General features: G+C 42.4%; 3 protein-coding genes and 1 long non-coding RNA gene across 6 annotated transcripts in view; 2 read left to right on the forward strand and 2 right to left on the reverse strand.

Annotated features, from left to right (window-relative positions):
* Positions 1–9: 9 nt before the first annotated feature.
* LOC125561070 lies at positions 10–2,821 on the forward strand. The gene is made up of 2 exons (XR_007307087.1): positions 10–144; positions 521–2,821. It is a non-coding gene; the product is annotated as an uncharacterized LOC125561070 (long non-coding RNA).
* A 1,741-nt stretch (positions 2,822–4,562) lies between these two features.
* LOC5516774 (acylphosphatase-1) lies at positions 4,563–7,663 on the forward strand. The gene is made up of 4 exons (XM_001636765.3): positions 4,563–4,915; positions 4,986–5,002; positions 5,331–5,440; positions 7,459–7,663. The coding sequence occupies exons 1-4, from the start codon at positions 4,834–4,836 to the stop codon at positions 7,571–7,573; spliced, it is 324 nt and encodes a 107-aa protein (XP_001636815.2). The 5' UTR covers positions 4,563–4,833; the 3' UTR covers positions 7,574–7,663.
* LOC5516822 (sarcoplasmic reticulum histidine-rich calcium-binding protein) lies at positions 7,311–12,137 on the reverse strand. Its single transcript, XM_032386728.2, has 5 exons — positions 11,864–12,137; positions 11,233–11,304; positions 9,048–9,099; positions 8,329–8,365; positions 7,311–8,005 (listed from the first exon to the last, which is right to left on the reverse strand). The coding sequence occupies exons 1-5, from the start codon at positions 12,059–12,061 to the stop codon at positions 7,918–7,920; spliced, it is 447 nt and encodes a 148-aa protein (XP_032242619.1). The 5' UTR covers positions 12,062–12,137; the 3' UTR covers positions 7,311–7,917.
* Positions 12,138–12,346: 209 nt separating this feature from the next.
* Positions 12,347–23,126, reverse strand: part of LOC116620839 (eIF-2-alpha kinase GCN2-like) — a 28,415-nt gene continuing 17,635 nt past the window's right edge. For all 3 annotated transcript variants that reach the window (XM_048724177.1, XM_048724178.1, XM_048724176.1), the window contains 3 exons: positions 21,286–22,800; positions 20,339–20,662; positions 12,347–13,642 (listed from right to left, as the gene is read on the reverse strand). In XM_048724177.1, the coding sequence (XP_048580134.1) occupies positions 13,421–13,642; positions 20,339–20,662; positions 21,286–22,800 (2,061 nt within the window). In that variant the 3' untranslated portion in view covers positions 12,347–13,420. The remainder of the gene's footprint in view (positions 13,643–20,338; positions 20,663–21,285; positions 22,801–23,126) is intronic.

Below are 23,126 nucleotides of genomic sequence, written 5' to 3' on the forward strand. Positions count from 1 at the left end.
TTCACTTTTAGTCTTTTTTGTATTTCCCTTAACCCACAAGGCCTAGCCGGCCATCTTACAATTATGACCTCGAATGCACAGAAAGACGCGTGAAAAAAGACAATTGAAAAAATCGATAAGAAGAACGGTACGCCTAAAGGGAGGGTGTTGTCTTCATTTCTGAAGAATAATGGAATTAAGGTTTTTTGGTAGGCTTTTAAAGTGTATGTGCTTCTACGTGAACCACGTGAATTTGGCGTGCTAGTTGTTTTATGATTTTAGAAGGGGTAGAAGACATAACGAACATTTGTTGGTATATGAGGCAGAGATCACGATTGCACTACTCAAGCAGCAATTAAAAAAAAACCCAACCCCACTTTAAATGGATAAATTCAATATTCACTTTTAATCTTTTTTGTATTTCCCTTAACCCACAAGGCCTAGCCGGCCATCTTACAATTATGACCTCGAATGCACAGAAAGACGCGTGAAAAAAGACAATTGAAAAAAACGATAAGAAGAACGGTATGCCTAAGGGGAGGGTGTTGTATCAACCACTACACTACTGTGTTTGCTTGCAACTACGACACCAGAAGAAAAATAGAAGTTTCAGCTTCGCCTTGACCGAACTATTACTTAGTGCATATGTCACTGGATTAACGACTCCATTCAAATAAACCATCCACATGACCGCGTGGAACACACCCTCAGACGCGTCCACGCGCGTGGAACACGAGTGTACGACCAAATAAGGCAGCCAGTGAAACAGAAACAACAGCAACAGGATCAGACCCGTACGTGCGACTTTGTACTCTCGTGGGAGTTGGCTCTGCGCTCGTCTCTCTGTTCGCACCGTGGCTTGGACGGTACTCAGAAGACCGCTAAGTCTGTGGCGTGCGCTACGTGGACTTGGGTTTCTAATCATAGATAGAGAGGCTTGACCCTCAAAACTCAAGTTTACGCTGGACGATGACGCTCGAATAAGAGAGAGTGGAGGGGCTAATGACTTGCTTTGATCGCCTTCAGGATTTGATTCTGGCATTGTGACAATCCCCGCAATAGTATTTGTTGGCGTAAGAATTGTGTTTTTTTCTTGCTCGTTTAGTCGTGTAACTCGTTTGGAGAAGGTTTGGTTTGTTGCACCGAATATCGATGTTGTTTCTGTCTGTGTTTCTCCAGCTTCATTACTCGTTGTATAACTCGAGCTGCTGTTTTCAAAAGACACGTTTCCGCCCGGTAGTGCACCACTTTCAAAAGCAGCGTCCGTTCGATCCCCTGAAAGTCTATCCAGTGTAAGCATGCCTCCATTAAGTGTCAGGTTTACACTCGCCCCTCCCTCCTGCGCCGGAAACTTCGCTCTCATCTGAAGCATATTTATTTTTCTCGAGTGTTTCCGAATTTCTAAGAAGATCCTGGTGTAGGTGACGGCCATCACGGTCAGCGGTATAACGAACCCTGTGGTGGACAAAAAAATATACAGAGAACACCCATCGGTCCATGCAGGTGAGCAGTGTAGAGTTCCCGGATGATACTCGTACCTAGACCACCCAAGAACAGGGAGAGAGCCATAGAGAAAAGCCTGGATCCAAGTGATGAGTATCATGAGCAGAGCTCGTCTAGGAGTAAGTATTGTTCGGTATCTCACAGGCTTACACACGGCAATGTATCTGTCGATGCTGATACAGCACAGAGTTAGCACGATGGCACCACACGAAGCGACGCTGAATAACCCATTGGTCTGAAACAAGCAAATAAAAGAGATTGTTGAAGGTGCAATATAATCCCAACGTAACTAATTTATAGAAACTGATAATCAAAAGGCAATTGATAAATTTGATGATGATTGATATCAATTTACTAAATGGTTTTCAATTATTATCAGTAATTGGTAACAATTAATTATCACTCAATTGTTTCCCGTTATCAGTTATTATCGATTGCTTCGGCATAATCCAGCTATATATTAATTATCGATTTATATCAATAAAATTGACATGATTATTGATTTTTTTCAATTAGATAACTTATCATTTTCTTCCAATGAAATTTCGATTATCAATTTTTGTCAACTGTTATTTCAATAGCTATCAATTTGTATCAATCACAATATCAGTTGATAATCATTTAGTAAATTGATATCCATTAATTAGAAGGGATTCTTGTCAAATGCGCTTATGAATATCAATAGAATGCATGATAATATACGCTTGTATCGGCGAATTTTGAGCCCCTAGTAACCAGGGTACCAGGAAATACCATTATTTCAACACAACACGCCATACCGCTCGTACAATTTTTCGACGTTGGAGAAATGTGTTCAGGATGTAAGAAAAAAAAATGTATTTCACTTGTGTTGTCAAACTACAGATCTACATTGGACTAAATAATAATTACCGTGCAAGCGGGACCCAGGAAGGTGCCATGCCTATCCGAAATGAGAGAAATGAGACTAAACGGAATCACTCCAACAGTAAGTACCATGTTTGCCACGCAAAGATTCGCTACCAGCAAGTTGGTCGGCTTTCGTCGAAGAGCCGAATCACGAGAGATGATTACACAGGTCGCTGAATTTAAAATAACGGACCCGACAAGTATGATAGCTAGTCCGACACTCTCTAAGATCATCAACCAGTGCGAAAACCCAACTGCTGTTTGGTGACCATTACTGGAATTGCCGGTCTTGTATGACATTCTCAGAGGGCAGCAGTTACAGCGTAAACTTCACTGATAATAATCTCGGGCTGACGATGCGTTTGAAGACTAATAGGGTAATAAGTAGAATAGAAATAAAGGCTTAATCTTCCTGTTTTGTGAATGTGAATAGATCTTCTGAGTCTCCTCTTGTTTTTTGTTTGCTCACTTTACCGCGTGACTTTTGAAGGCCAACCCAGCATTCGATCAGTATTCTCGGAGCAATTCGTGTTATTTCTGGTCCGTGAAACAAATTGTACCTTTCCTTGAATTAGGTCAGCTGCCCAAGTGTGTGACTTTTGGTTTGGATACCAATTAAGAAGTTGAAGAGTTTTAATTTAGGTACATGGAAAACCTTTGATTTCCACTCAAACTTTTCAAATGTCTCTTCAGTTGAAAGTATTCTCAAGTGAAGCTTTTGTTGTTTTCGAATCGCATCACTTGACATTGCTCTGTATCCTTAGCGAATCAGGTATTCCCTTACCCTTTCTGTTTGTTTAGGATTAAACTACGTTTAGATTGTTTAGAAAAACAAAGATGTGTATTTTTTGCATTTGGCTAATTTTCGCGGCTTTTCTGAGGCGGCAACTCTTATTCACGGAACCTACGGAAACGTCTTTGAAACGCTCAATAACAAAAAAAATACTTTAAGTACCGATAAACTCACTATAACTAATATCCGATTCATACGTCGCGCTCCTGCCGTGCCGAATCTAATTGTTTATTTGTATCGACACACAAATATTTTTTCTGTACATCTGTACATTGGGTTCGAAGTTGATTCAGACGTCGCGCTCAATAGGTTGTGGCATGCTCGAGGGTCCGGTCTTCTGCGGTAGTGACCTTTGGGAGCAAAGTACGCTGAGCATGGAGGGTGTGGAGGATTTAAAAAAATTAAATCCCCCCCCCCCCAGAGGAACAATTTTCCGCTTCCCCCAATGATTTTCGGTACCACAAAAAAAAGGAATAACGGCAACAACAAACGTCAAAGAAACGAAAGCAAGCAGGCAAGAGATTAGCTGCAAGCTGGTCAGAAAGTGGAGGGAATAGGAATTGGCGGAAAACATTAATTCAGAAAAGTGAAGTTACTCAATGTACAAAATGTATATAAGGTATATATAGGGTATATATAGGTTTGCATGCCCAAAACCGAAACTCGTTAAACCAAGAAGTCTAAATTGACACTTGGTCAAATTATATAGAAGAGAATTAACACCAAAAGAAATCATTGCCCCCCTTTTCAAAATCACCCCACCCCAACCCTTTTTTTAGACCTCGGAAATCTCTCGAGGCCCCTCCATGCTATCCCCCCCCCCCCCCCCCCCCCCCCCCCTTCGGGATAATAAATGAACTTTTCCTAAGTACCACAAACTCACTACAACTCGACATTATTTTTGGGTATCATTGTGTGACTTTCCGAGTTTATGCACATTTTGAGAAATGGATATTCTTCACCTTCTTCTCCTTGAAGTGAAATTGAACGTGTGAACCTCGAGCCTCTCGTACCCAGGGTATGTAAACGAATGTATGTTTTTTTGTTATTTAGCGGCTTTTAGAGAGAGGTTTCCGTAGGTTCCGTGAATTAGTCAAGCCGTTTCTGAGGACTGATAAGCAATTTTCTAATTTAAGGGCTTCGATCATTTTAAGGAGGCTAAAGGCATCTGGTACCTTATATAGGGCCCCCGAATGGTCCCCCGAAATTTCGATGTGCTCGCAGTTTTCGGCTAACGCGCAATTTTTTCCGCCTAAAAACGCTCGGTCTCGCATATAAAAAACAGGGTGCTCGCAAGTGCTCGCCAAAAGACCCTTCGGGGGCCCTTTATATTATTATAAGCACACCTTTTGCATGCCAATCAACAATCTTTTGCGCTCACTTGCCGGCGACGTGACACCGAACAGAGAAATAAAGGTCTTTTCATTAAAAAAAGTATATTTTGCTAGCAAAATTTTTCTGTTATGGTAGCAGAGCTTTTCCTTCGCAAATATTTCGCCCAGGGTAGTAAGGCATCAGGAAAAAGAAAACTACTTACAGTATCAATTTTAACCGGACACGGAAGGACATCTTAACGCTATTTGCGTGAGCGTCTCCTGTACCACTCCCCGACAGATCATACTTTTACCTTACACCACCCACCAGAGTAAGGTTTGTTTGTTGTCACCAAGATGGCGGCTGCTCGCCGAATTGGCGGTGGGATAGCGAAGGAGCTGATATCTGTTGATTTTGAGGTGTTCGGTAGAGTACAAGGTAATGAGGTTACTCATCTGCCTTATTGATCTTTAAGCAATGGCTAATTTTAGCTTTATTTAATTTGCAGGAGTGTTTTTTAGAAAGGTATGGGACCTTTGAAAACGAACATCTTTTAAATTTTGAACTCTGAAGCCATTAATGCCATGTATATTTAATATGATCAATAACTTACTTAATGATATATTGATTTTGTTTTTATTACTTATAACTTAATTATCATACGCGTAATACAAGAAAAAAGACAAAAAAAACGTGGTGATCCATCCAAGATGTTGGTCTTGAATATTCGGTCTTCCTGTGTTTGAAATTTGTGTAGTAGCAGAGAGAGAGGCACACAATGTTTCCTCTAAGGTGAGGTAAATATTTGGTGAAGACACTTATTTGCTAGCAACCAATTTTTTTGTCCTCTCAGTACACCAAGAAGAAAGCTACTGAGCTGAATCTTGTTGGATGGGTGAAAAATACTGACATGAAAACCGTAGTCGGACAAGTCCAAGGAGAAAAGTCAAATATCTCTACCATGTAAGATTAACCCTTGTCTCCTTTACAGCTTTTGTAGCTTCAGGCCTGTACCGGGGGGGGGGGGGGGGGAGGGGGAGTGCAGGGGGTGCAAATGCACCCCCCACAATGGCCAAAAGTCAACTTTCAGTCTTCAAAAAACGTGCTATTATTTGTAGACAAAACTCACTCTGGTACTGCATGTAGCCAAATCAGAATAAGTGGAGATACTGCAAAGGCATTGTCAGATTTTTATCAGAGAACTCCCTCCCCCCGTAAATTATTAGGTCAACTTTTTATAGTCTTTCTGTGCTTTTGCAACACAGCAATCCTAGGTCATCCTGTAAACTTCCGGTGTTCAACTTCCGGTTAAACACGAGGTTCCACTATAAAAGGAAAAGCTCCCCCCAACCCCTGGGCTCAAATTTACAATTATAATCAGAACACTGCCACGCTAGCAGTCACAAATTTTAGGCCTCCTGTAAAATTGCTTATCTCTGAGCCTAAGTCGGCTGGAATAAAACTATTTTTGCACAGGTAACAAGAAAGCTGTGTTAAGAGATTGATAACTTAGAGATTTACTTTCCAATTTCAGATTTTGCGCTATCCATAATCTAACGCATCTGCATAAATTATTCTCGCACTGTGATGAAAAGCCCGTATGTTAGAGCGCACACAGCTTAGTATAGCATTATTTTTTGATAAATAGACATTTTTTTAGATGAAAAACTTTAGGAATGATTTTAATTTTGGTTTAAAATATGAAAATTGAATTTAGCGCTCAGAGCAATTGTCCTGACATGTTGACTCATTGATGGCTGATTGATAACTGATTGTTCTTGAGCCTGGGGGTGGGAGGAGCTATCCCTTTTATATTGGAACCTTGTGTTTAAAGATTAGTACTATAAAATGGCTTTGGCATCAACCTGTTATCACTACAGTCATTTGTTTGTATAGCTGTAAAATATATATAAGCTAGTATTTTCAGAAAAGTCTTCCATGTGGGTTATGCGTGCGCATGCGCCTTCGTCACCGACGTCAATCGATCTTCTACGGTTCAGTCCAATTCAAGTTGTTATTTTGCAAACAAACCAAGTAAAATGCTAGCAAAGCTTTTAATTATCTTTCTTTTAGTACTTGCCGATTCATGTCTCTGGGTTTTCGCGTTGTTTGTTTGAATTTGTGCTGGAAGAGTGACTAGTAAAACTGTGACTTTTTAGTCCGAGAAACATAAGGTAAAGGATCTGTTAGCTGGGTCTCTTGTCGCAGGGTAATAAAAAAAAGGAAAAAATAGAAGAGGAAAGATTTCCACAAATTACTTATTCACAATCTAATCAACTAAACTAAATATCAAACAAAACTCATACAAACATATGGCTCCCACTTCTTCATCGAATAACGATTTTGAGCTTTTCTAGAATAATGTTAATAGCATAAAACACATTGTATGACAGTAGTGGGATCAATTATTACGGGTATTTTATTTTGTTTCCGAAAAGAATATGCTGAAATTTGACATGCTAGCAAAAAGCTTTTCGATAGTTACGATGCCAATAGTAATAAAATAATTTTAGTTACTGGTCAACTCAGTAATGGCACCTCAGTCTAGACCAGTGTGAACACTGGTCTATGACCGCAGCTTCCAGGGTTCGATTCCCACTGAGGGCGCTATTTTTTTTTACTTTTGATGATAATAATTATACTGTTCTTTGTGTGTCGTGACATCGAAAAGAAAAAAAAAAGTATGTGTTCATGCTTTGTTCACTATCCTGTATATCTTTTATGCACATAAAAACATAACTAGGAAAATACATTTGCATTCATGAGTTGGCTCTGAGAGCCTTTGATTCTATATGATATCTATGACTGCACACACCCCTTAGCAAATCCTGAATTCGCACCATGGCTATATTTTTATTAGAGAATACAATTGATAGTAAATTGCACAAATTCACCAAGTTCCTGAAAAAAATATGCCCAAAGAGGTCAGATTGTGTCTTATATTGTAAATACAAAATGTCTAATCAGATGCTCTTTCCTAGGAAACAATGGCTAAAGCACACTGGAAGCAAACGCTCTCGTATCGACAGATGTGAGTTCAAGAATGAAAACAAAATCACAAGCTTGACTTTTGCATCATTTGATATTGTCAAATAGACAAAATGAAAATTGTAAATATTATTGTCTGTAAATAGTCTATTCTTTGATATTCATATTGACATAGTAAAAAAAATGTCTTTGGGTCAAGTGTGTGTATTTAGAAACATTTTTTGTCAAAAGATCAAGTACAGTACAGGAGAAGGGTATTACAGTAGCAAACAATGGAAAAGTAATTTGTCAAGAATAACAACTTTCAAGAAAACTCTTTTATAAGCCTTTTATAAACTTTTAAAAGCTTGTCTGCAAAGAAGGTTGTTTTTCAAAAAAAGGAAGAAGGCATGAAAATGAATAAAAATAATTACAAAAGTACAAGTTCAAAAATGAAGCACACAATCCCATCTTCACAGGTATTCTTTGATGAAGTCTCTGGCTTTTTCTATATCCTTGTCCACTTCCTCTTTCTCTTTCTTGGAAAAAGATGGCAAAGAACTAAAATAAAGGAAAGAAATTAAAAGTTAGTATAGCAGCATTTTACTATTTTCCCTTGCAAAAAATTTGTTAAATACTCCAATAAATATTTGTTCATCAAACAGCAGTAACCAACAAATAGAGTGGATTCAATTAATCCGTGAATCAGTTAGTGGCATACTACACATTTACATATAGTAATACTAGTAAAATATTTTGTTCTCTTTTGTTTTGTTTTGTATATCATGCACCAGCTAATAGTTAGTATTTCACAGATTAATTAAAACCACTCTAAAGTTAAATGACATTTTTCAAATGTTAGAATTTCCTTGTAGGTGTTTTACCTGTATATTGCAGAGCTAACAACATCTACAATACCACCTAGGGGTGAAAAATTAGAAACAACACATAAGAAAAAGTCATGTGAGAAGTCATGTGACTTTTTGTTTCAAGTCAAAATAAATACAGAAAAAGCTTCACCCATCACACCAGAGAGCACCAAAAAATAGAAACTTTCAATAAAAATAATAAAGAAACTGAAAAGAAGCTGTTTTGTAAGTGCTGAATAAGTTGCTTTTTGCTGTTTTATTTTGCCACTAGAAATCATATTTTCTCTGCTGGAAATATGAGTTGAAAAATCTTTCTAACACATGAGTTTCATCAGCCACATGTGGGTATAGAATTTATATGTTTTTTTTTTCAGTTTGAGGTTTAGTGAGCTTCATAAACTTGACATTTCCTATTGCTTCCACTTTGTCTTTATAGATTGTAAACGTCATTATGCTAAAATGTACACTCAATCGTAATGAACAAAACTACTGCATGGATTTTGGTGTGGACCCGAGGAGCATGGGCTAACTAAGTGTGAATAAAATTAAATCCTCCAGAATCCATGAAAAATCCACTTCCAAGTGTGGAATGTTATAAACATTCTGTTCTCTTAAAGGTTATGCTTTTAGAATTAGGGCCACAAGTTGATATTTGGGTTACCATATATAAAGCCACATCTTTGGTAAAAAAAAAAAAAAAAAAAAAAAAAAACAGATATTTTTTTAAATCCTACCTGGTTTGCAGGCAACATCACAGACAGAGCACAGGGAGCAGTACTTGCAATACTAAAAAAAGAGTCATCCTTTATAAGTCTGTTTACTGTGTATGCGTCAATAGAGCATGGCCAACTTTATTCTAATACCTACTGCTATGCTGGGTTATAATGGGCCTCGGAAAAGAGACATGTTACTGTGTATGCCTCAACAACTAAGAGAACACAACAAACATTATTCTACTGTAATACCTACTGCAATATGCTGAGTTACATAGTATGGGCATCGGATGATCATTTTCTACTGAAATATATGTTTAGTTGAAAGGTTGCCCAAACTTTCTCAGCAATCATTTTCTTTCTAAAAACTTTACAACCTTCATAAGAAAGGTTGTTAGGAAGGTTGTCTGCAGTTGTCAATATTTTGCAAAATCTCACATATGATTTCCTAACAGATAAATTCCTTTCTAGCATCCATTATTCAAAAGAACTCAAAATCCTTGAAGTGGAGTTATTGGCAAGAACTGAGATGGCTTCAATTCATGGTGCCTCTCTAGAATCACACAGCATCAAATGTTATAGTTAGCAGTTGGAAATTGTTGCAGTTGGAACAGTCCCTGTGAACATTTTGAATCAAGGTTACGGGGTGCCTTGAAGTGAAAATCTGCTTGAAAAATACTACATTACATTTATTCTAGCAAAGAAAAATGTTTGGATTTTAATTATCTTCTCGAAATAATAAGATAATAATATTGTGTTTTAATCCTTAATCACTTGCTGTTCCCTACATCCAGGACCTTAGGTTATAGTTAATTTGCATACTCTTTTTACCCGGAAATCATGACTTCAAAGACCTCAAATTCAGTTTCTTCGTCTTGCAGAAAGTTCTATCAGTGTTTCAAAATATTCAACCGGTGGATAAACAAAAAAAAGGGAAGTCTGCATGGGGTTGTCTCAAGCTTAAAGCCCCGAGGAGAAAGACTACTATATGAAAGATCTCACTAAAAGCCAAAGGGATACTTTTTTGATGGCTTCTCTTGTCCAGCTTCAAGGTTATCAGTGAAGAGTGCCTAATCATTTCCAGAAAAAAAACCTTGAGACAAAATGTTTAGTTATGATTTTAAGCAGGAATTCTTTTCTCTGCTTTGAATTTGCACATTTTTCTGGACTTCAAAACTATAAAAGCGTAAAGTATAAGAGCCATGACCGCACAATTTGGTACACTGCTAGGTTATTTATTCAAGGGTGATACCGTGTGCTGCTTTCGAGAGATTTTGAGATGACTTTTGGTGTTGTGTTCCCTGGACATTAATCAATCCTCTAACTTTGACCCAAATATAGGAACACAAAAATATATCAAAAGCTGCGCACAGCCTGCTAGGTGTGTGTGTGGTGATTGACATAAGCCTTAAAAAGTGAATATCAGCCGGATAGTTTAGACACATTAGGGATTTTGAGGGATGTGATTGGCTGAAAACAAGCAAAAGCAAAAACAAATGGGATTATCATATTCCTCATTTGTTAAGCTTTCCAATGACATATAACATGAGCATACTTGATTAAATCTGACACGCATATCAACATTTTTTCTCACACTGAGTTTGCTCACTTTGAGTTTTGCCGCATCCCATGGACTGAAGGCAACTCGTAACCTAAAGCTGCTGGTCAGCTATAATTTTTTTTTACATTTTATCCAGAAATCAGCTAAGAAATTATTTCACTTGCAAAATAAGCTTTGGTAATTTGCCCTAACTTCTCTTCCCTTTTTCTACTCACTTCTTTTTTCTACTTGAACACTTCTGAAACCAGGGTAGGAAGAAATATAATTTTTGATAAGAAAATTCACTTGCAAAATCAGCATTGGTAAATAGCCTGCAAGGTAGATTCTGCTATAATATAGACAAAAATTACATGGGGCCATTAAATACCTACAACCCGTGCCAAAACCATTTGACCCATTCACCGATTAAGCTTCACCTACACAAAATCCCATGTCTGACAATCATGTGTGCCACACAATAAATGCTCCCCCCTCCCCCGTGCCAATGTTGAGCGCCTATCATTAGTATGTGATAGCTGAGTTCCATGCCTTAGTCAACAACATTGGTGGTTTGGGGGGGAGTGGGGATGGATGTACTTGGCAGTGGTTAACCGTTATGCGCCAACAGGGGTCAACAGTTTTGGCGGGGATTGTAGTTCCACTTACTTTGCATAAATCACAATTTGGCTTTTTTCTACTGGTCTTGCATGGGCAATCCTTGTCACACAGTTTACATAACTAAAAATAAAAAACGAATAGCATCTTTATCATCTGATAAGAGCCATATATATCCACAGTGTAATCATCTTATATTTTGATAGCTTATGCTATCATAACAATCACATATTTCCTCATCCAAGCGCATCAGTATAATCACAGGCTAACCAAACTCTTAGTCAGTCTCCAGTCAATCCCAGTAACTAGCTTGAATATTTTCATGATTGATCACCTCCTGTAATTGTCCTATAATTGTCTAATATCCTAGAATAAAGGTCACAATAAACTCTCATTGCTTTGTGATGTGTTTTTATTCAGAATAAGTAGTATTTCTAACGTTTGAACAGTTGAGGGATTCCGCGTTGCTACTTATTTTTAGATGCCTCTAAAAATAAGTAGAGGCATCAAGTAACGCAAGGTTGGTAAGCCTGTGGTATAATAGAGAGGAATGCACAGAGGGGGGGGGGGGGGGGAGTCTACCGATCGGATGTCATTGCGTTAGATGAGATTGCCCAATGCATCAACGAATAAACAGCAAATTCTTCATGTAAATAGCTTGCTTACAACCAAAAATACGTACCTTGCAATAGCTACAGTAGTTGCAAAGTGACCCTAACTTGTATTTATTCTCGTCTTCAACCGGCGGCGGAGCCGATTCACTAGATTCCTCTGCGGCTTTGGGTTTCCCCAGCGGCTCTTCCTCTGCAACTTTTTCTTCGCCGCATGCATTTAAAATGAAAACAGCTAGAAATAGCAGCAAAATTGAAAAAAGTTTCATCTTTTTCGATTTCACCACAATTCCAAGTGACCTCTAGCTATTTACTTCCTTAGAAATGGAAGTGGTCAGCGGTGAATGGTACTAGTTTTAGTCCCTACCGTCTCAAGAGACACAGGTAGCCATACCATAGTCTCGTTCCGTATTTATGACGGTAACTTAGTGTAAAGAAATACAGTATAAAAACTCATATATTTCTCACTCATTGCTAACAGAGCTTTTTTCTAGGTCTGTTAGGTAGTAGTAGAATTTGATATTTTGATCGCGTGGGGGAGCCTATTAACAACGTGACGGGTCCTTTTTTTGTTTATTTACAAGACCCGATTTATTTGATTGGCTCACCGTCTTTTCAAAAACTCGCTAACCTGTGAATAAGCTCACGCATGGCACCTAGACCACAGTTGTACATCCCTAGTGATGGGTTTACTCATATTACTTATATCACAGTTGGACGCCCTTAGTGATCGGCTCACTTATAGTATCAATATATCATAGTTGTACACTCCTAGTGATGGGTTCACTCATATTACTTATATCACAGTTGTACGCCCTTAGTGTGATTGGCTCAATCATAGTATCTATATATCACAGTTGTACACTCCTAGTGATGGGTACACTTATAGTATCAATATATCACAGTTGTACACTCCTAGTGATGGGTTCACTCATATTACTTATATCACAGTTGAACGCCTCTAGTTAGTTATCGGCTCACTACCAAAGTCGTTTGCTCCTAGTGATGGACTCACTTATAGTACCTGTATCAGAGTTGTATGATCCTAGTGATGGACTCACTTATAGTACCTATATCAGAGTTGTACGCTCCTAGTGATGGGCTCACTTATTATAGTACCTATATCAGAGTTGAACGCTCCTGGTGATGGGCTCACTTATTATAGTACCTATATCAGAGTTGTACGCTCCTGGTGATGGGCTCACTTATTAATAGTACCTATATCAGAGTTGTACGCTCCTGGTGATGGACTCACTTATTATAGTACCTATATCAGAGTTGTACGCTCCTGGTGATGGGCTCACTTATTATAGTACCTATATCAGAGCTGTACGCTCCTAGTACGCTTCGGACGTGTATATAGGTGGGTGTACAGGATGCGCGCGCACCTTTGGTGGCCAAAAAGTGGGTTATTTCTTATTAAGGAGTGTTCAAATACTATGCTTTTTTCCATATACCTACGACTGCGTTTCACCCCCCCCCCCCCCCCCCCCCGTTAATCCTGGGTACGCGTTACATATTGCATTTCATTATTGAATGTAACAGATAAGAACCTATGGCTGGCTCAGACTGTACGCCTTGATTGACGGGCCCGAACATTGAAGCAGGCACTATTATTGATCTTTCGTTTAGAAAAATATTCTATAAACCTCGTCCTTCACACTGTACACGAAAAGGAAAGGGAGTTTGTTAGCAGTTTTCATCTCCCAGATGTCGTCGCAGACGCGCCTGACTGGTTTGGAATATCGCGGGTGCTTCTCGATCACCGCTGAGACGCTTTTGCCAAACTCGGTCTCTTCCAACTCAAGCAACGACGACATACTCATTAGTACACTTCCGGGAAGATCGACCTATAAAAGAGCGAATAAGAGAGAATAATTAGTACGTTTTTATTGTTCGATGAGTCAACAAAATACAGGGTAGCCTGCTTGCATGGACAGACGCAGGGCAGCGGGAGAGAAGAGAAAAACTTTTCTCTCCTTTCTCCCCTGCCCTGTGTTCGTATTTACGCTCGCCCCCAGGAACCACGCGGCTTAAAATACAAGATAGCGTCCGGTCATCGAACGGAGAGGGTTTTCCGCAATAATAACACTGAGTACCGCCTACAAGCAGGCTAAATACAGGGGAATTCCGGATGACTTTAAAGCCGCATTGTCAACATGCGGAGGGCCGTCGAAAACCTCAACCGACAAGAGACAAAAGAATCTATTAGGATCCGCGCTATTTAACAGGCCATCCACTAAATTAACAGTGACATTCTCAAAGAAACTTCCAATAGACACGCTGCTTTTACAATTTTGAAACATTTTTCGCGTTTTCTGTAAAAATTATTGTTACGCAATCGACCTGAAGTAAACTGGTGACAATGCTGCTTTAAAAATCTCTATGCAATCGTGTTCCCATTTGTTGTTTACATATCTCTTTTGACAATTGCGATTGGAATGGACTCTGGGAAGACCGGGAAGACCCTACACTACACTGAACCTAAATCAAACATGCGAACGGGTTTTCCGAGCATGAATCTTATAAACAACCTTTTCCAGTACCTTGGAAACCGTTACGGTACCCAAACCAAATCTACGCAGGGGTTCGGTACTGATGTACAAAAGTCCCGTCATAATTATAATTAGTTTTCATGTGCGTCACGCCTATTTCATACGCGTCATGACCACAGTGAATAATAAGAAACAAACCACAGGTTCCCCAAGCTAATGTTGTATTTTACCTGTTTCATTCATAGTTACAGTCAATATATGGTGCATTACAATAAAAAAATTGGGACGAAAAATATAAAATTCCTTAAAACTTTTCTTACATGTTTGTGGAGTTGTTATTTAAATCCCTGTGAAGTTTCTATCCATTTGGGGCAATATTGAGCGATTGAAGTTCCCCCACGGAATTTCCCAAACGCTATTATGAGGTCATTGTGAGAACGTACACGCAATGAGATGGACGCAATGTCAAATGGACTCAATGTCAAATGGACTTTTTTCAATTATTTTTCACAGGTGTTGCTAAATTCACCATGGGGTGATTCAAATGAAAACATTCATTAAGGATCGGAATGCGTTCATAGAAACGATACCAACTGCCGAGGAAAGAGTATACATTTATTAGAGGCAATAATGATATTTTGGCAAGGAAAAGCATAGAAGATTTTTTTTACAGTAAATAAAACGGCAATATTGTGACGTGCAGGTTTGGAGTGTTACATTTGTGTTTGATGAAATAATTTATTGCTCCGATATACCAAAAAGGTATTAAATATATTTCTTTTAGTTATTGGATTGGTTTTCATAATCCCATGAAACTTGTGTAAATCCAGCATACACAAAAGAGAACATAGACATTCAAATGTATAGTGCTATAAATAAGCTTAAGTATATTCCATGGATTTATGAGTAGAACCCTGTTATCTTTAAATATTTCCTAGAGAATAATGTCCCCAAAAATACAACGTGCACTTAAAATACTTCGTATATAATGGGTAAAAACACACGGCTTTGTAAGCCGTAAGTGGTTTTCCTTCTTCCGCTTTCTTGAGTTGCCAACACAGCAGACATCTGCTGAAATCTAGAGCGGTGGCAACAGGGAACGCGGATCAAAAGTAGGGGAGAAAAAGAAATGTTAGCCGCCGAGTGGGATACGACGCTTTTCATCGTTGTTTCATCATTGTTTTGTGGCATGACGATAGATTAATCCCGAAAAATGTCTGGCGAGGGTACCAGTGTAACAACCATCACAACAACGAACGTGGTCCTTGTCAGCGTTATAGCACTCCTGGCCATCGCAGGCAATGTTTCGATTGTCTTTGTGTATTTCAAAAACTACAAGCGACGCACCGTAACCAACACGATGTTCTTGAACATGTGTGTTATTGACCTCTTCTCCGCTCTGAGCGACATCGCGTTTTACATCGTCGCAGGCTTGCTGCCGTCGTTGAAGGCCAGCTACGCCTTCTGTCGTGCATCCTTGTTCTTTGACCACCTACTGAAGATCGCAACCGTGCTGTGTATGACCGGCGTGGCGGTGGAGCGGTATTTCAGCCTCGCCCGCTTAACCCACCGTCGCCTAACAAGAGTGAATGCGGGGCTTGTCATCCTCTGGGTGTGGGCGCAAGGTACGACGGCCTCCATGCCTTGGGACCTGCTAGATGACCAGCCGCGCGCCGAGGATGAAATCCTACAGATCTGCGGTAGCATACCACGAGTCTTCGCACCAGGACTGCAGATTAAAAGCATGAACCTCGCCCTGGCCGTTTTGTGCTTATATCTGCCCTCTGCTGCGTTTGTGTACGTATTCTGAGCCGTCTTAAAGGCACTGCGTCTAAGACGACGCCTTCAGGGCACGTCTACAGACATTCACGGTAACCACAAAGAACGCTTTGCGGCCGCTCCGTACGCTCGCTCCATCCTCTCGACAATCTATCTCTTCACGATCTACGTTCTGTTTGTCGGACCGTTTATCGGTACCACGGCCTGGATGGTCATCTCCGGCGAGGAAATCCCTGGTGTAGCAGCGTTTGCGGTGCTGCTTGTGCTCCGCCTGAAAGCCACCTTTTTCCCACTTCTCTACCTGGTACGCAACCGACTGTTAGCGTCGAACCTTCATCAACAGCTTCCGTGCTGTTTCTCGGGGCAGGGAGCCAAGAAAGAATCAATCGGCGAAGAAGAGGACCGCAAGCTCGAGAAAACAATGACCAAGGCAAGAAACAAGACAAGGAACAAGATGGCGATCTGACGGTGAACATGGAAATTTTCCAGGTCCAAGCGTTTGCAAACGTGTCGAAACGTGTCGAGTGTCGATGAAAAGCAAAAATGTGATAGGTTAGGTATTAAAGCCACTCGCACACATAAAATGACAAGGAAAGTTAAAATAAAACCCAATTACCAAATAGACGAGACCGCAGTCTAGAACCCAGGTGTCATCTTTTACAAAATAAAATTCCACCTAGCAGTTTCTCGGATTGGCTTCGCAAAGGATTTGATATTCACACTAAGAATGTTTTGTTGCCAATTTGTTCTAATTCGCGTTTAAAGGCGTGTTAGAACATTTATTTAACGAAACATATCTATTGCGCTTTATTCAACAGTCCATTTACAAGACCAGGAACGCTTGGCGAGTTAATATTTTGAATGAAAAACCAAAAAAAATGTTTAATTATATTTATTATTTGGTTATTTAGAACTCCCAATCGCAAAAATATATCAGGTTGCTCGCTTATACGGTCATATTGAGAAATATCTTGAAACGTGACCGTTTAGAACTCTTCATCAATATCATTTTTTTTTTGTTCGGCTTTGGTGCTGTAATATCCCGTTCCTTCTAGTCTACCATCTAAAAACACAACATTGCATTTTAATACTTTTCACCTACCATCTCTCTCAAAAGGATATCAGAAGACACCTGTCGTGATAGGTATAAAATTGTATATAATGACTCTTTTGCCAGATGTCCTTTCGTTAGAAATGAGAGAGGACGTTTTAACGAATTTTATAACGCTAATTTTGGTACTTGTCTCAGCCAAAGTGGAATTTGAAAACGAAGACTTCGTGGTCTAATTAGGTACATATAAGTGTTACTGGAAGAAACGGTCCTTTTCTGATTAAAGTAATAGTTTTAGCTAAATTAATGTAAGTTTTAGCTAAATGAGGGATGACAATTGCAATTGAGGGTAAGGTGAAGGGTGGGAGGAGGTGAAGGGTTAAGGATAGGGTAAGGTGAAGGGTGGGAGGGGGTGAAGGGTTAAGGAGAGAGTAAGGTGAAGGGTGGGAGGAGGTGAAGGGTTAAGGAGAGGGTAAGGTGAAGGGTGGGAGGAGGTGTGGGGTTAAGGAGAGGGTAAGGTGAAGGGTGGGATGAGGTGTGGGGTTAAGGAGAGGGTAAGGTGAAGGGTGGGAGGAGGTGAAGTGTTAAGGAGAGGGTAAGGTGAAGGGTGGGAGGGGGTGGAGGGTTAAGGAGAGTGTAAGGTGAAGGGTGGGAGGAGGTGAAGGGTTAAGGAGAGTGTAAGGTGAAGGGTGGAAGGAGGTGAAGGGTTAAGGATAGGGTAAGGTGAAGGGTGGGAGGGGGTGAAGGGTTAAGGAGAGTGTAAGGTGAAGGGTGGGAGAAGGTGAAGGGTTAAGGAGAGGGTAAGGTGAAGGGTGGGAGGAGGTGAAGGGTTAAGGAAAGGGTAAGGTGAAGGGTGGGAGGAGGTGAAGGGTTAAGGAGAGAGTAAGGTGAAGGGTGGGAGGAGGTGAAGGGTTAAGGAGAGAGTAAGTTGAAGGGTGGGAGGAGGTGTAGAGTTAAGGAGAGGGTAAGGTGAAGGGTGGGAGGAGGTGTAAGATTAAGGAGAGAGTAAGGTAAAGGGTGGGAGGAGGTGAAGGGTAAAGGAGAGGGTAAGGTGAAGGGTGGGAGGAGGTGTAGGGTTAAGGTGAGAGTAAGATGGGTGGAGGGTGGGAGGAGGTGAAGGGTTAAGGAGAGAGTAAGGTGAAGGGTGGGAGGAGGTGTGGGGTTAAGGAGAGGGTAAGGTGAAGGGTGGGAGGAGGTGTGGGGTTAAGGAGAGAGTAAGGTGAAGGGTGGGAGGAGGTGAGGGGTGGGAGGAGGTGAAGGGTTAAGGAGAGGGTAAGGTGAGTGGAGGGTGGGAGGAGGTGTAGGGTTAAGGAGAGGGTAAGGTGAAGGGTGGGAGGAGGTGTGGGGTTAAGGAGAGAGTAAGGTGGAGGGTGGGAGGAGGTGTGGGGTTAAGGAGAGAGTAAGATGAAGGGTGGGAGGAGGTGTGGGGTTAAGGAGAGAGTAAGGTGAAGGGTGGGAGGAGGTGTGGGGTTAAGGAGAGGGTAAGGTGAAGGGTGGGAGGAGGTGTGGGGTTAAGAAGAGGGTAAGGTGAAGGGTGGGAGGAGGTGTGGGGTTAAGGAGAGAGTAAGGTGAAGTGTGGGAGGAGGTGTGGGGTTAAGGAGAGGGTAAGGTGAAGGGTGGGAGGGGGTGAAGGGTTAAGGAGAAGGTAAGGTGAAGTGTGGGAGGAGGTGTGGGGTTAAGGAGAGAGTAAGGTGAAGGGTGGGAGGAGGTGTGGGGTTAAGAAGAGGGTAAGGTGAAGGGTGGGAGGAGGTGTGGGGTTAAGGAGAGGGTTAGGTGAAGGGTGGGAGGAGGTGAAGGGTAAAGGAGAGGGTAAGGTGAAGGGTGGGAGGAGGTGTGGGGTTAAGGAGAGGGTTAGGTGAAGGGTGGCAGGAGGTAAAGGGTTAAGGAGAGGGTTAGGTAAAGGGTGGGAGGAGGTAAAGGGTTAAGGAGAGGGTTAGGTAAAGGGTGGGAGGAGGTGAAGGGTAAAGGAGAGGGTAAGGTGAAGGGTGGGAGGAGGTGTGGGGTTAAGGAGAGGGTTAGGTGAAGGGTGGGAGGAGGTAAAGGGTTAAGGAGAGAGTAAGGTGAAGGATGGGAGGAGGTGTGGGGTTAAGGAGAGGGTAAGGTGAAGGGTGGGAGGAGGTGTGGGGTTAAGGAGTAAGGTGAAGGGTGGGAGGAGGTGTGGGGTTAAGGAGAGAGTAAGGTGAAGGGTGGGAGGAGGTGTGGGGTTAAGGAGAGAGTAAGATGAAGGGTGGGAGGAGGTGTGGGGTTAAGGAGAGAGTAAGGTGAAGGGTGGGAGGAGGTGTGGGGTTAAGGAGAGGGTAAGGTGAAGGGTGGGAGGAGGTGTGGGGTTAAGGAGAGGGTAAGGTGAAGGGTGGGAGGAGGTGTGGGGTTAAGGAGAGGGTAAGGTGAAGGGTGGGAAGAGGTGTAGGGTTAAGGAGAGAGTAAGGTGAAGGGTGGGAGGAGGTGTGGGGTTAAGGAGAGAGTAAGGTGAAGGGTGGGAGGAGGTGTGGGGTTAAGGAGAGAGTAAGGTGAAGGGTGGGAGGAGGTGTGGGGTTAAGGAGAGGGTAAGGTGAAGGGTGGGAGGAGGTGTGGGGTTAAGGAGAGAGTAAGGTGAAGGGTGGGAGGAGGTGTGGGGTTAAGGAGAGGGTAAGGTGAAGGGTGGGAGGAGGTGTGGGGTTAAGGAGAGAGTAAGGTGAAGGGTGGGAGGAGGTGTGGGGTTAAGGAGAGGGTTAGGTGAAGGGTGGGAGGAGGTAAAGGGTTAAGGAGAGGATAAGGTGAAGGGTGGGAGGAGGTGTAAGGTTAAGAAGAGGGTAAGGTGGGTAAAGGGTGGGAGGAGGTGTGTGGTTAAGGAGAGAGTAAGGTGAAGGGTGGGAGGAGGTGTGGGGTTAAGGAGAGAGTAAGGTGAAGGGTGGGAGGAGGTGTGGGGTTAAGGAGAGTGTAAAGTGGGTGAAGGGTGGGAGGAGGTGTGGCTAGAGGAGAGGGTAAGCTGGGTTAAGGATGAGAAACAATAGGGACATTGCTGGAGGAGATGATACAAGAAAAGGAGCAAAGAAGAAGGGGCAAAAGGGAGAGAAAAAGGAAAGATGCTGTGTAAACAAATTCAAACAAGAAATGATGTCATTACAGGCGGAGGAAAGTAAGAGTTGGAAAGGGGAATGAGGGGAGAAGAGAGAAGAGATTTGACGAGATAGGGGAGTTTGCTGATGATGAGAAGAGCGGATAACAACAAAAACAATCCTCACCCCAATGACTTTGACCCCAATCTTGGAGCCAATGTGTTGCTTCATTTGTTGTAGAGTGGGCCTTAATCTTGCCAGGATCTGGCTCTCATAGCGCTTCTTCACGTTCCATTGCAACCTTTCTTGGGTCTTGAAGGACACATGGATGTTGGGTATTGTGTTGGATTCAGTAGAAGTGCTAGGGACAGTGCTGGACCGTCCTGAGCTAGTGACCAGAGTACCATCACCCGAGTCAACGCGGCTGCTGATCTTTGTTTGGAGGTGGTCTACAAGCTCTGAAGTGCTGACTGAAGTCTTTGTCAGTTTGTCTTTCTCTATGGACACCACCTACAAAAACCAGAAGGTTCACAACTTATTGTAGCAACAGCACAACAGCAAACAACGGAAAACCAGTCGAGCGAACAATAAACACCTCTCGCTCAATCACATCAGCATCCAATGCTCAACAGTTTCAACAAAGATAAAAACCGCAAAAACATAAATAAATAAAGAACCTGTCAACTAAGTGTTCATTAAATGATGTATGTTTTAGTTATATTTATAAAAATAAAGCGAATCATTTAGTATCGTCAGACATGATAAAGGTTGTTTAGAAATAGCTCAGTGGTACGAGCTTCGTCTCTCAAGCAAGAGGACAAGGGTTTGAACCCAGTTCAGGTCAACTCGAGATTTGCTTAGAGGTGAAAAACCCGGCTCTTCTACGCGTTCGCGTTTCTCACCGCACGTAAAAGAACAACTGGGGACGCTGGCCCGTTGCAACTGGTCCGCATCTACACAGACGAGTAAAGTGAGTCACATGTGAAGCGCATTAGATAACGTCTCGTGATATTTATTTGCGCTTCACATGCTAGTCCCATAACTAGTCAGTATATACGGACTGCTCCACGCATTTTAAGAGAGCTTTATTCCCTTTCCCGATGCTATCCGAGCATCCGAGCTAGACTACTAACCTTTGCAACACCAGGATCTTGTTCCTTTAAAAAAACGAGGTGTGGGATACCTGTGTCTCGACAGTACTCTTGCACATCTTCGAGCGCGTGAAGCCCTCGGGAATCATATAACAGCGTGGCAGCTATCCCGGCATTCCAGAGCTCACGTACAACGCGCATGCGCTCCTGCATTACGTGACCCCAGATGAGTACATCGCAAGCGCTTGGCAGCACCATCTCATCATCTGCGGAGACTTGAGTCACGATCTTCTCCACCGCGATGCTGGCCCCGACGCCGCCCGGGAGCTGAACGGGCTCGTTCCCGTGGTGGAAGGTGGCAATCAGCTTATCGTATCGCCCCCCAGCGGCGAGTATGTCTACACCGCCGCGCTTCGACTTCCGCTTGTCCGCCGCCACTACCTGGAAGATCACCCCAGAGAAGTGCTGGATGCAGTAGACCAAACTTGTGTGCACCACGATGGGTAACTTGACCCCAAACGTTTCCATGTGGTTAGCCACAGCCTGGAGTTCTTGTAAAGTCTGACGTGCTGCCGCGCTGGACGTACTTGGCCGTTTTAGAACCCCGATGATATGTTCTCGAACTTTTTGTACAGGGCCCTCGAAGTACAGGAAACCGTAGAGTGCAGATATATTATGATCGGTTATTTGTAGTCCTTCTAAGAGGCGGTTGATCTGTTCGTTTCTTAATCGCTCACTCTGAGGTTCCTGCAGGACGGCGAAGAGTTCGGGGTGACGCTCCTCGGGGACGCCATAGGAAGACAGGACCGCTCTGAGGAGACCCGCGTGGTTTATTCGAATGTAATAACTGCGGCGGTCAAGGCACGGGAATTCTCGAATGATCTCCGCAACGGCAGAGATCACCTCCGCATCTGGGACGTTCCCTTCAGGAGTCGGTGAAATAATATCAAACGCACACTCGTAGAGTTCCTTCGGGTGCGCCCCGAGAATACGCTTATCCCTGTACACACAACCAATGTCAAAGCGCTTTAAGTGGGTTATACGTGAGCGCGCGATGAATCTCGCAAATGGGATCCTGAGATCGTATGGTAGTGCGAGAATCCCTCCGCTGTGATCCACCACAGCCACGGCAGACTCGTGCGGATCAAGAGCCTTCGTGCGCGGTGTGAGAAGAGGCGTTCTCATGCGTAGAGCTCCGTGCCGCGTGAACACCGCTTTCAGCGTGTCATGAACTAGCTGTTGTGTGAGGATGGTGCGCGCGTCCACAGGCGATTTACAGATCTCTATATCGTAAGTAACGTCGAAGACTGGGTCCACACTTTGCGAGAACATGGCAGTCATCAGCCGTCTGTATCGCGTGGAGTTTGACGAGGCTAACGTATGCTTGAGCACTTCGTCTAGCTGGTGGTCCTCGATCTTTGGAGGGATGAAGTGACTTTCGAGCAGCTCTTGCGAGGTCGGTCGCTCGGCCGGATCGTGCGTCAGTAGCCATGTGATGATCATGGTCTGTTTAGACAGCGCCTTCTTATCGAAATCATCCGGGAAGATGATCTTCTCCTATGGGTGAGATTACAATTACTGAGTTAAAGACATTGGATCTGTTAATAGACCTTATCGCTACACATTACTCTTACAATATGCTCAAAATCGAATGTTTACAAAACGGGTGACTTGCGCTAAGAGGTCGGGTGACCTTTTCGGCGGCAAATTCAACCAAAATAAGCACAGAAATGACTGCGCCTGTCACGCCAGAGAACGACAAAAAAGATTTGAATGAAAATAAACCCTTTCTGGAAAAAAAACTTTCTGCTTTTATTCGTAAGCGCTAAATAAGTTTTTTTGCTGTTATTTTGCCGCTAAAAGCCTGAGCGCGCGCTCGTTTG

The sequence above is a fragment of the Nematostella vectensis genome, chromosome 2 (assembly GCF_932526225.1).
Source record: "Nematostella vectensis chromosome 2, jaNemVect1.1, whole genome shotgun sequence".
NCBI classification, from domain to species: Eukaryota; Metazoa; Cnidaria; class Anthozoa; order Actiniaria; family Edwardsiidae; genus Nematostella; species Nematostella vectensis.

Coding starts and splice junctions, on each gene's coding strand:
- LOC5516774 (XM_001636765.3), top strand. CDS start 4,834: ATGGCGGCTGCTCGCCGAATTGGCGGTGGGATAGCGAAGGAGCTGATA. Junction 5,441..7,458: donor AAGTCAAATATCTCTACCAT/GTAAGATTAACC, acceptor GCTCTTTCCTAG/GAAACAATGGCTAAAGCACA.
- LOC5516822 (XM_032386728.2), bottom strand. CDS start 12,061: ATGAAACTTTTTTCAATTTTGCTGCTATTTCTAGCTGTTTTCATTTTA. Junction 9,100..11,232: donor CAAATTGTGATTTATGCAAA/GTAAGTGGAACT, acceptor CTCTTTTTTTAG/TATTGCAAGTACTGCTCCCT. Junction 8,366..9,047: donor TGATGTTGCCTGCAAACCAG/GTAGGATTTAAA, acceptor TTTCACCCCTAG/GTGGTATTGTAGATGTTGTT.